This window comes from Clinocottus analis, unplaced genomic scaffold (assembly GCF_023055335.1).
Source record: "Clinocottus analis isolate CAN_PGR_092001 unplaced genomic scaffold, fCliAna1.0.p SCAF_13, whole genome shotgun sequence".
NCBI lineage: Eukaryota > Metazoa > Chordata > Actinopteri > Perciformes > Cottidae > Clinocottus > Clinocottus analis.
This window is the reverse complement of record NW_027175854.1, coordinates 17,897,373-17,909,704: the sequence shown is the minus strand read 5'-3', so window position 1 is coordinate 17,909,704 and position 12,332 is coordinate 17,897,373. Positions and strand designations below refer to the sequence as shown.

Sequence of the window (12,332 nt, the reverse complement as noted above, 5' to 3'; positions counted from 1 at the left end):
TAGATATATATAGATCTATATAGATAGATAGATATCTACGACATGACGCATCTTCTGGTTAAATATATATTTCTGTTGCATCGCAGGACGGAGGAAGAGAAGCACAAATGGTTTTATTTCCTGGGACATAACTCATTATCCTCTCGGGTCACACGGGTCTTCATCTCTTCCATGAATCCCATAATAACTGATGCAGAGATGTGGACTTGAATGCAGCGACGAAGAGTCCAGTCATCAGAACCACGTGAGGGACGATGGACCCTGTAGCGCGTGGACCGACCTTCATCCAATCCATCATGGCCGACTCGCTGCAGCAGAATATTGCGTTTAATTTACAGCAGAAATGAGACGTCAGTGATGTTTCTTTGTTTTCGACTGTTTCTGCAGGATTCAGGTCTGTGAACCTTCACTCATCCTCATCCTCAGTGTCGGATCATTTGAAGTGATAACTGAGGAACTTCTCATTCTTCGTTCCTCACCCTGAAAACAATGTTTTCGGTCTTTCCAGGACTCTTTCTTCGGGGGAAACAGATTATTCTAACTCAACGATCCTTCAAAATAATAGAAGCGATCGTGATGGAGAGGGTTGTGGCTCTGCTCTCTGATGCGCTCCTCTTCCTCCTCTTCCTCCTCCTCTCTCGGATGCTTTAGTGCATCAGTGGAAACCATCCTTGCTGCTCTCTCTGCACAGTGTCTCCGCCCGGCCTCGGTGCGATGGATCAGACCTCCGCAGAGCGCCGGCCGGCCGCTCGCCGCCTGTGGAGGAGAACTCTGCATCAGTCAACAGTTAACGCTTCTTACAGAGCAGTATATGAGGGATTTGAACTAATAATGTAATATAGCGAGTGGCCCTTTATCTATGCAACATGTTGTTGCTCTACGATAGTTTATTGGGTAAAAAAAAAAAAGGTATTTCCAATAATTAGCCTCAGTTTGACCCTTCAGATTCATGTCTGGATTGTATTCTTGCACATTTCTGTGAAATTAAAAGCTCATTTTCCTTCAGCGCTTTAATCTACATGAGAGCAAAAGCTCGACCTGTCGGGACGCAGGTCACACCTTCACCGCCCTCGGATAAGAAATAAAGCGGTAATCAGTGAACTGCTGGCCGATTTTGTCAGCTGTTTCCACTCTTTGTGCTAAGCTAAGCTAACCGGTCGTTAGCCTTATAGCCTCTCACTCAACAGACAGACATGGGAGCGGTATCAGTCCCCATTTCTGCACTTTTTGTGGAAGAATCTCTTCTGTTATCAGGAGAAGAAGCCGAACTCGAACGTAAATGATGAAAATGAGTAAAACCTCGTTGGATTTAGTCTCTTTTCACACACTGTTTCCGTTCCTTTCCCACAGAAATGTGTTTGTGCAACTCGACTCACTTTTGCAGGCGTGTCCTCAGCTCCTTCCCGGGTCGTCGGAAAAGGTTTCGCGACTGCAACCCAGTTCCCTTCCGCGTCCTTCAGGACCGCTGGCCTGTCCGGTTCTGGCCCGTCGGTCACGGCTCGTGCCGGGACGTCCTCCCTCATCCTGAGGCCCGAGAAGGCCTTCTCACCGGGAGCTTCTCCACGCCCAGCTTTACACCCCACACATCCGGCCTCGGCCCCCGGGTTCTCCGTGCTCGCCGGTCCGTGATGGAGGACGTCCGTACTCCACGTCGGCTCTTTCATCTCCGTGCTTCCTGTCGTCGTCTCCGCCGCTCGCTCCGTCGTCACCGTTTCTCTCTCCGTCACTTTGAGTGAGGGCGGTGGAGGGATGGCTGATTCCTCTGATGCCGCATTTCCCTCTTGTTTAGTGTGATTTATGCTCATGTTTCCAGCAGGCAAGTTATTAGTCTGCGTGTGTGCCGTCGTCTCTTCGACCCGAGTGGAGTCAGACGCTGTCGTCGCTTCTCTTCTCTCTGCCGGTCGTAGAGATATTCTCTCTGTTCTTCCCGCCACACACATCTGTAATGAACACAGGCTCTCTGGGTCGATAGTGACGCACTCCTTCATAACGTTGGTGCCGGGCGGGGGGTCGCGCGGCACCTTCGTCGTGGATGTTTTGATTGTTTCTGTGTTCAGACGCGATGACGGGCCTGTTTGTGCGTCTCCGTCTGTGTCTGGGAGGAATAACGTGATTAAGACATCTCCTCCCGCCTCAGCGAGCGCTTGTTTGGTCTCAACATCGTTATTATCCGTCTCGTGTGTAAAGGACGCCTGGAGGATGGATGCTAATCTTCTCTGGTTGCCATTTGCATCGGCGTTTGTTTGCGATCGCTCGGCTCTTTGTGTGACGATGTCCTCGTTGAGATCCACTTCGTTAGCGTCCTGAGTGGCTTTTATCTCGACCGGCGGCCTCCGTGTGGGTCCTGTTTTCAGCAAGAGTCGCCTCTCAACGTGCAATCCATCATCATCATCGTCGTCGTCGTCATTATCAGATGCAGCTTTGAAAGGAAGTCGCTTCTGAGTTCTTTTCAGCAACAAGTTCAAGTTGAAATGTTCATTTCTCTTCATGGCGCCGGCTGCGTTTCTCTGTGTCTGTGACTGCGGTTTCGTGTTTGAGCTGCCAGAACGCAGAGCAGCCGCTCGGGAAGCGTCCTGTTGACGGACTGCAGCTTTTCCATCGTATTTCATGTGAACTTTGATGTGCCGCCGCCGCCCCGCGCTCTCTTTTCGCCTCCGTTGTGCTCGTGCCAATTGCTCTTTGGACATTTTCTCGACGTTCATTGCCGATCTCACTTCGCCCGCTTTGAACCAGCAGGAAATAATCACTGCTGTGGCGGCTCGGGGTCTCTTCGTCAGCATTTTCTGCGTTTGAAAAATGGCGCCGGGCGCCGGGCTCTCGGTGTTCTGCAGCAGGACGAAGGCCTGAACCCTGCGGCCCGGGGCAGCGGCGTGATGACGCGGCGTCCATGAATCAGGGCGACCTTTCATTATGTCCGCGATGTGGCCGGCTTCACTGATGGCGTGCAGCGGCGGTGGAGCGTCTGACCTCAGCAGAAACACTGGAACGCCTTTCCCCTGTCCGTGGAGGAGAGAAACAACCTGGAGGGAAGATAGAGTCGGTTATAAAACTGCCACCAAGTCGAGCGTGAGCCATTGAAAGTACACTTCTTCATTCATGTGAACATTTTGTTCCGCGCCTGCGGCCGTGGCTCCAGGGACGATAATGTCATCCAGTCGACCCATCGACCGCTCTGGTGCAGACTGACGCGTCGTAACAACTGCTCCGTGAGCTTCTCGTGCGGCGCCATCGTCAGGTCAAACGTTTGAGCTCCGACGCTTTTGCTTTACCACCAAACATCTGCAAAAGGTGACGACGCTCGGCCTCCGCTGCACTTTATGTTCAATGCTTACGAGCAAATGTCAACATGCAACACTGGACTATCAGGGTGATGACGATGGTGGACATTCACCCCGTGAGCACGTTAGCATCGTTATTGCGCGCCGGCGTTAGCGTTTAGCTTCACAGCGTGGCCGTGGACTGCTTTCTGAAGCGCGGAGAGACATTTTTAAACTTTTAATGGTTCTTTTTTAGTGCTCCGGCGCGTCTCTCTCCGTGTGCAACTTTCCACTTTAACGGCGCGGTTCCCTTCGGCGCACCACTCAGCTGCACACCGTCGACCAAGCGGCACTCATTGATATCTGAGTTTAATGGCAGGGAAATCTCACAGGGAGTTATTCACATTTCTGCAACTGTTGCAGTTGCTCTTTCAGTGGCTTTAATCCTTTATGTCTGTCGAACCGTGAGATTTATGATCTGCTTTTCATTCTTGGTATTTCTCTTTCTAAGGTCTCCAAGTTCTCCAAGGTCTTTTCTGCCCTAAAGCTTAAGAAAGGGAAGTGTCACTGTGTCTCCTCGCTCGCCCATGAATATTCTGAACAGGTGCGAGAACAGAGAACGAGCTGCATGTCAGATATTCCTATTGCAGCGCCACAATAAGCCTGGGTGTTGTTGTGCAAAGATCAGCTTGCACTTTAGGTGGCGATCCCACTGCTTATGCTGATAGTTCATGCACACGGCCGGGAGCAGCAGAGAAAATGGTAAAAAATAATAAACAAACTTCAGTCCATCAGCGAGGTAAACACGCAGAGAAAAGAATATTTTGCAGATGAAATTCAGAAATGTAGTCGCATTGCAGCTGTTTCTTTTGTTGTAGTTGAGATACACCAATACTGAAAGAAGCATACCAGAGCGGGGACATGACTCCAGTCATCGCTGTGTGTCCAGTAACAGGCCCTCAGTGTGTGTGTGTGTCTGACAACACACACACACTTCCTCCGGATACGCGCGCATCGATGCTCAGTTTGTGTCTGGAGTGTGTCGGGTCCCGCAGGAGGAAGCAGTCGTCTGCATGAACTCCAACGGCAGCGCTCCAGGGGCCGGGCCCCGACCCCAGGGGCCCCGAACCCAGGGGCCAGCAGGGCCGCGAGCAGCAGCCACGCTCTCATCACGCTGAGAATGAGCGGCGTGAAGCCCGGCGCCGTTATCACCGCCGCAGCCTCCTCGCCTCACTTTGAATATGCAAACCGCGCAGCGAGTGAAGCCGGCGCTCCACGAGGCGCAGGCCATCACAGAGAGGAGACTTTCTAGCGCCGTTCACTTGTACAACGTTCACACGGACAGTCGTGAAAACACACAAAAGCGACGCTGACTTGATCCCAGGAGTCAGTGTTGTGTGTGAATGCTGAGCCGGGTGAGTCTGGATGTTCCTCTGTGCCATGAAGCGACACTTCTGCCCCTTAAACTGTGTGCTTTTCTTTGAGCACCGTGTTTTACATTGAGCCTATTGCACATACATCAATACCAGGAATTATTATTAAAATCCTTTAATCACAAACAGAGAGAATACCTAGAAACCATTTCCTCTTTTGTAAAGGTTACACATGTTGTTCATTTGTTCTGTTGATGTCTCTTCGTTGACGGTGTAAAAGACATCACACCTCTCTTTTATATTTCCCTGCACGACTGTGTTGAAGGGTTTTTTTTGCATGTTATCAGATTTTGTCCGTCAGAAACCCGTCGGCGATGACAACCACAGGCATCACTGTGCCTTTGTCTCCGGTGACGCAGGTAAGAAGTCATTCTGTTTTATTAAGGGAGAGAAGATGAAAATGATCTGATCTTTAATGGATACACATTAGTGCCTCATTGGATGCATTTCACAACGCATGAAACTAAAAGAGCATCGACGTCTTTGTGTTGTTGTACAGTATAAATGTGTCTCATGCCAGAGTGTGAACTAAATTGTGTGTTACGCTGAAAAGACTTTAGTCAAAAAAATCCTTTGTTGTCTACGACGTCAGACTTCTTAATTAAAATGTTTTATTTGTTGCACGCTCATTCAATGTGCAGCTAAAATAAACAGACTATATTAGATGTTTTTCAGTCTATATACGTACGGACATATCTATCTATATAGACAATATTTCTGTGTCCCTTGTGTCGATACAATATTTACCCACTGCAGCAAAGGAAATTCAACAATATGCTGTATTCACAGAAGTGATTATGTGCACTTTTATTTTGTTAAATCATAAAAAAAAGGCTACATTTTTAATCCAAAAATAAATAAAAGTGAATGGTATGAAACTAATGCTAATGCTAATGCTAAGCAGCTGCTATGAAGAGTGAGAAGAAGAGAACAACATGCATTAATATAAAAGTGTTATATCTGTGCAATATGGAGGATGATGCTTTCTGTCTGATTGTTGGTTGTTGTGGTGTTATGTATTATTTTATATTCATTTATTTGTTGTTTTTTGTTGAGATAATGTGTAACTTGTGTATGAACTTCAAATTGATTGAAAAAAAGAATTAAAGAAATCTGAAACATGAGAAGCGAAGCAATACTAATTTCTAAATAATTGTGCTTTTATGTATTTTACTCTATTTTTTGTCTTTTGTATTATCTTGAGTCTGTAATAAAGTTTTGAATTGAATAAAGCATGTAGAAAGTGCAAACTCTTCTGGTTGTGTTGTTGTTATCCTGACACGTGAATCATCTTCCGTCCGTGTGTTTCAACAGACGCGATGGGGAACCTCAGCTCCTCGTGCCGCATGAGCAACCACAGCAGGAGGAACGTGCGCGTGTTCGTTACCCAGAAGGCCGTGCAGCTCGACGCCTTCGTCGCCTCCCGGCCCGGAGGCCGGGGCGAGCTCATCTCGCCCTCGGCGCCCGACGAGCTCTCCGTCGTCCCCGTGGACAACAGGAGGTTCGTCTTCCGGCCCGACGTGGCGTGCGTGCGCGTGCTGGCCTCTCAGACCCGGCCGCTGCCCGGAGACGCTCGCCACTTCCTGTCCGTCTTCGTGGAGGACGAAGACGACGAAGACGTCTGCTCCAAGCAAATCATGCACAACATGGCGCTGAGCGGCCCGGTGACGTTCCTGCTCTACGACGTGTAGGACAAGAGGATCGCATCGTGTAGAGGAGTACTTTATATAGAGGAGTACTTTGTGTGGAGGAGTACTTTGTGTAGAGGAGTACTTTGTGTGGAGGATTACTTTGTGTGGAGGAGTACTTTGTGTAGAGGATTACTTTGTGTAGAGGAGTACTATGTGTAGAGGAGTACTTTGTGTAGAGGAGTACTTTGTGTAGAGGAGTACTTTGTGTAGAGGATTACTTTGTGTAGAGGATTACTTTGTGTAGAGGATTGTATTGTGTAGAGGATTACTTTGTGTAGAGGATTGCATTGTGTAGAGGATTACTTTGTGTAGAGGACTGTATTGTGTAGAGGATTGTATTGTGTAGAGGACTGCATTGTGTAGAGGATTGTATTGTGTAGAGGATTGTATTGTGTCGCCGTCTCCATCAGGTCTAAATAAAGTCGGTCCGGCTGCACGTTGAACGTTTCATGGTTTTCTGTTAACGCGAACATAAATCTCTCGGCGCCCCCAGTTAAAATGGCCGCCCCTGGCTTCACGGCCCCTCCCGCCTTTTTCCCCTTTTGTCACGACGAGGTGGAACGAGGTGGAACGAGGTTTCACGCTGGTTCTGGCGCCGCTCCGCCTGGTGACTGGCCCTCTGTGATCATCTGCTTGGGTCCACGTCTCAGGACACTGGAGGCTTTATTCCGGCTGGAGGTCTGCGCTTCATCCGATGACACGCCGAGCGCTCCCTCGCGCCCTCATGGCTGTTTTTATGAAACGGGAAGATAATTCACAGTACCTTGCAACACAATGCATGTGATCCACGAGAGGAAGTGATGTAATGCGGCGGCTCTTATCAGACGTCATCTGTCAAGTGATGAGGAAGCAAACCCAACTGCACAACAAGTCTTTATCGCTCGCTTCACTTTATAAACGTATAAAGATGTCTTGCAAATACTTTCATGTTCGCGTCGTGGTGAATATCCAGAGAGTGTTGCAGATCAACACCACAAAGCATGAAGTGAGTTATGTTATGAAAGCTGGTTTTCTTTTGTAATTGTCTCAGTTTTCTTTGTCACAAGACTCCAGACCTCGTCCCACTGAAACCATTTCACCCTTTAACGCCAGACTGCACTAGCAAGATGATCTGTGGTGGAACAATGGGAGGTTTGATGGTGATGGAGATGGTTATGGTTATGGTTATGTTTGGGAGGGACCGTCTCAAAGTACAAAGAGAGGAAAGGAGCAGGAGGAAGAGAGAGGCTCACCAAACCAAGAGTTCCCTTTGTAATCGTTTCACAGGTAATATTTGTCGCTTGTTTCTGTGTATTGAGGATCGGTGTGATAAGTAAGGACACTATTTGTACTCGAGAACAATTTTCAGGTCCCGACTTTACTTTTATTCCACTTGTCTTCCTACTTCACTTCAATCCGGAGGTAAAGATCTTTCTCATTGCTGCACATATTTTAGTGACAAATGACTAACTCATGACTGTGTTTAAATGTTTGAATTATATTGCATTTAATCTCTGCTGAGATCTTAATTCAAGTCATTTTCATTTGTAATCGAGGCATTTACAATGTTCAAGTATTCTATGCAATCAGCGTGGATTTTTCATATTTGAAGAGCATTATTCACTGTTAAATGTTCCATTAAAGGCCACATGAAATACTCTCATTGAACAAACAGATTGTTTAAAAAGAAAACCTGTTTTAATTTACCCAGTGAGGCCAGAAATGTCACGACGAGATTGAGGCTCATATTATATTTCACTCAGAAACCAGCTTTCCTTCAGTCATTTAGACGTGGATACTTCTATATTTTCCTTTATGGTTCAATGTAATATGTTCCCCTCATGCGGGCATGCTGCATGCTGCATGCTGCGTGTCCGTTCCACTGTCTCCAGACCGGCGGCCATGAACCCGTCCTCGTGCCTCTCGGCGGCCTCGGCGGCGTGCTGCCTGTGCTCGGGCTCGCTCTGCCTGCTCGCCGTGAGCTTCTGGAGCGCTCGCTGGCGCGGCGGCTTCTCCTGGGACGGCTCGGCTCTGCAGTTCAACTGGCATCCCGTCCTCATGGTGGCCGGGCTGGTGGTGCTGTGTGGCCACGGTGAGTCGTGTGTGTGTGTGTGTGTGTGTGTGTTTGAAAACTAAAGCTACAACTAAACACGAGGTGATAGTGTTCAGGGAGGAGGTGAGTCAGCAGTTTGGTTGTAATGCATCACACAGAGAGGTTTATTTCTCCTGGCTTCAGGGATATAAATGGGGGGGGGGGGGCAACAGGGCCTTAAGATATTGATTTTACACAATGCCTAGAAGGGAAAATAAATGCTGTTATCGGTATACCGCTGACCATACAATAACAATACGTTGGCCCTTAAAGGGACGATTCACCCCTCAATATAAAAACACATCCTCTCACCTGAAGTGCAATCTAGATTGTTCTGGCATCAGGTGCCTTGATTTGGAGATATTGATCGTAGAGATTTAAAGGAAATCCACAGAATTTGTGCCCGTTATATCAGAGAGAAGGCAGACACGTCTACCTCCGGCTGAGACCTCTGAAACTAGTAAACTCGCACTAAAACCAGTCAGATTCATGAGCAGGAAAGAGGATGAATGAGTATTTTTACACCACCAACTTGTCACAAGGACAACAAGTAAACATGAATGTCTTCTGTGCCTCTGACTGAGGGAGGAATAGAAAGTCATCAGAGTGTCGTTGGATTGGGTTTGAGATGGCGTCCTCCAGGATTAGGAGAGAGTTACTGTCCTCAAGCGAGGAAGTTCACCGCCCTCACGCGTGGTCATGAGCTTCAAGTGATCGAAAGAGACACCCGAGTGCACAGAATGAGCTTGGTTTGTCGGGTGGCTGTTCTCCGCCTCAGAGACGAGGTGGGGGAGCGCAGACGTCCTGAGGGAGCTCATCAGGATCCCTCCCTGGACGCCTCCCTCGAGAGATTTTGCCCCCTTGGGGTGCAGACCCAGAACGCGCTGGAGGGATTACACATCTCGTCTGGCCTGTGGGCGTCCCGGGGTCCTCCAGGAGGAGCTGGAGGGAACGCCGCTGGGGTGCAGGGACGTCGGGGATACCCCGCAAGCCTGAAGCAGAGGAGGGACGAGTCACATGACAAGCTGGAGGTGTGGAGAGGAAGAACCACGTGAGCGCGCTCCCTGCAGCAGAGTCTAACAGCGGACGCCATTGTGCTGTTTGAGCTCCATCACTACTTCACATTGTTCAAACATTTTGGACTCTGAATAAAAATGAAAAGTCCGTTCCAGTTGGATCTAGTTTGGTTGAAGAAACCACAACAATTAAATGATCTCTCGCTGCAGCCGAGAGAGCTTTGTTGTTTTATTAATTAGACATAGTATCAAGAAAACTCATTAAATATTTTTAAAAAAACAAATCAACTAAATGATTTAAGCGCAGCACGCAAGCAAAAATAACATCTGTGCTCAAACAAGAAGATCACTTCATCGCGGATCAATTTGAAAAGGAAAGCAGAATAATAAATGCACTGTTTACATCATTTATTCATCGACTGTGTGTGTGTGCGTGTGTGTGTGTTCAGCGGTTCTTGTGTTCCGTGCCCCGTTCACCTGGAGGCAGAAGAAGCTCACCTGGAAGCTGGTGCACGGCGGCCTGATGCTCGTGGCGCTGCTCCTGTCCGTCCTGGGCCTCTGCGCCGTGTTCGACTACCACAGGTCCTTGAACATCCCGGACATGTACTCCCTGCACAGCTGGGTGGGCCTCTCCACCGTGCTCATGTTTGCGTTCCAGGTGAGGTTATTCTAAAGGGAATTGAACTGCTTCATGTACCTGAGTCGTTCCCTTTCCCGTCACGTCTCCCTGTGCTGTGTCTCCAGTGGCTGCTCGGTCTGGCCGGCTTCCTGCTCCCATGTTCTCCTCCGTGGTTTCGCGGCAACCTGAAACCCGTCCACGTCTGGATGGGTAAAGCCATCCTGATCCTCGGTCTGACCTCCTGCATCAGCGGCATCAACGAGCAGCTGTTCTTTACCCTGTGAGTGCTCCGATAGCCAGCAGATGGCGACACAATGTCTTTATTTTTTACCCCGACGGGAAAACAGCCAGAATCACATGCAATCCAACATTAACACGACACAGGAGTGGCAGCACATGACTCATGTAGGAAGCTTAACTTGTGAACTTCTCCATGTGCTGTAGGAAAGGAAGCAGCGGTAATCCCTACAACTCACTGCCTGCGGAGGCAAAGTTTGCAAATTCCCTCGGCCTCCTCATCGCGGCCTTCGTCTTGGTCGTCTTTGGCATCCTGTCCAACGACAACTGGAAGCGGCCGGAAACAGACAATGAAAGTGTTCCAGTGAGTACGGGGGTATTGTTCTCGATCAATACCACCAATCCTTTGGCTTTGAGATGACAAAGATGTGAATTTTGACGTATAGTGCATTTAAGAAAGTGCTGGAGTCAAAGCGCACACGTCACTGGGATCAATCGTGATTCAGTCATATTAATTGTACTTCCAGTTTTCAGGGTTGGCTCATTGTGTATCAGCGCTTTACCTCTCTGTGAGATAATAATATCTACATGTTGTTTAATTTACAGCTCATGCTCAATGAAAACAGCACTTGAAAACACTGCAGGAAGACGTCCATGTGCCACGGAGAACACATTCATTCCATCCAGATGAAAGCCGCATTGCAGTTCTCTGATTCTTTCACCATAATTTCTAGAGTCCTTTTGTAGTTTGCAGTATTCAATGTAGAACGACTTGTTTTGTGTGTGTTATGTTATTAAACTCATGCATTTACACTCCAGTGTTGTTATAGCTGAATGTAATTACAGTCCCACACCACTAGAGGTCATCGAAGCACTGTAGTAACTCTGCAGGATGCTACAGCATGTACATCTCTTTAGGGTTGGGCAACAACCCTACTCGGTTATTTTAAGAAGAATATCAAGATTTGGTTTAAAAATAGCTCTTTTTGTCGAAACCAGAAGACAAACATCTGAGATTTCCACACACTGGACGACCAGAAGATCAGAAGACATATTCTCATCATTATTACAAATGGCAACAACAATATTAAAGATTATGTTTTTTTACATCCGAGAGTCAAGGCCACTTGTAAGAAATAATATAAACAATAAACAATATAATCGGTGTAAACGTGCCTGGTGTGGAACTTTCACTAAAAACAGAAATATCTGGAGAATGAAAAGAAGAAAAAACGCCTATCTATCTATCTATCTATCTATCTATCTATCTATCTATCTATCTATCTATCTATCTATCTATCTATCTATCTACCTACCTACCTATCTATCTATCTATCTATCTATCTATCTATCTGTCATTGCTTTGTATGGATATTGTGAATAAATGTACTAATTTGCAAATATTTGCAGTTCCGTGTCTGTTTTATGGAAGCGCATTCCTGCCTCAAAAAAAAAACAATAGGAAGAAGAAAAAAAAACTTAGGACCCCCCCCCCCCCCCCAAAAAAGAATTAGGACCCCCCCCTCCCCTTTCCCCGCCCAAAAAAAGAATTAGGACAAAAATAAATTATTAATCTACTTTTTTTTTTTGTTTTTGACTTGAAAAAGGCAATGGACTATTATATGACTTGTACTTGTTTTGTTGTATGAACAATACATATTTACATTTAAATGAAGTTATTGTAAAACCAAAGTGATGAAATAACATATTGCTTCGATGGTTGTTTTTTTTATTTTCGTCAACAAAAAAAAAAAGTTGTTGTTTTTTTTTGGTCCTATTTTCTTTTCTTTTTTGTCCTAATTATTATTTAAAAAAATAATCCTAATTTATATTTTTATTTTTGGTCCTAATTTTTTTGTGTGTGTCAAAAATGGGCTTCCATACTGTTTGAACCGATTTCTACCAAATATCTTAACATTCAAATTAGCCGCTGATTACTTCCTGGAGCTGTCTATCACGTGACTCACGTGACGATCGAGAGGATTCTTTTTTGTGTGTGAACTTCCGT

The 12,332-nt window shown here is 46.8% G+C and overlaps 2 protein-coding genes across 2 annotated transcripts; one reads left to right on the top strand and one right to left on the bottom strand.

Moving 5' to 3' along the window:
- Positions 1-231: 231 nt before the first annotated feature.
- LOC137784065 (uncharacterized) lies at positions 232-3,191 on the bottom strand. The gene is made up of 3 exons (XM_068574491.1): positions 3,105-3,191; positions 1,377-3,020; positions 232-756 (listed from the first exon to the last, which is right to left on the bottom strand). The coding sequence occupies exons 1-3, from the start codon at positions 3,162-3,164 to the stop codon at positions 538-540; spliced, it is 1,923 nt and encodes a 640-aa protein (XP_068430592.1). The 5' UTR covers positions 3,165-3,191; the 3' UTR covers positions 232-537.
- Positions 3,192-8,262: 5,071 nt separating this feature from the next.
- LOC137783893 (lysosomal membrane ascorbate-dependent ferrireductase CYB561A3-like) lies at positions 8,263-11,537 on the top strand. The gene is made up of 5 exons (XM_068574236.1): positions 8,263-8,452; positions 9,918-10,126; positions 10,213-10,367; positions 10,532-10,688; positions 10,931-11,537. The coding sequence occupies exons 1-5, from the start codon at positions 8,263-8,265 to the stop codon at positions 10,955-10,957; spliced, it is 738 nt and encodes a 245-aa protein (XP_068430337.1). The 3' UTR covers positions 10,958-11,537.
- Positions 11,538-12,332: the final 795 nt, after the last annotated feature.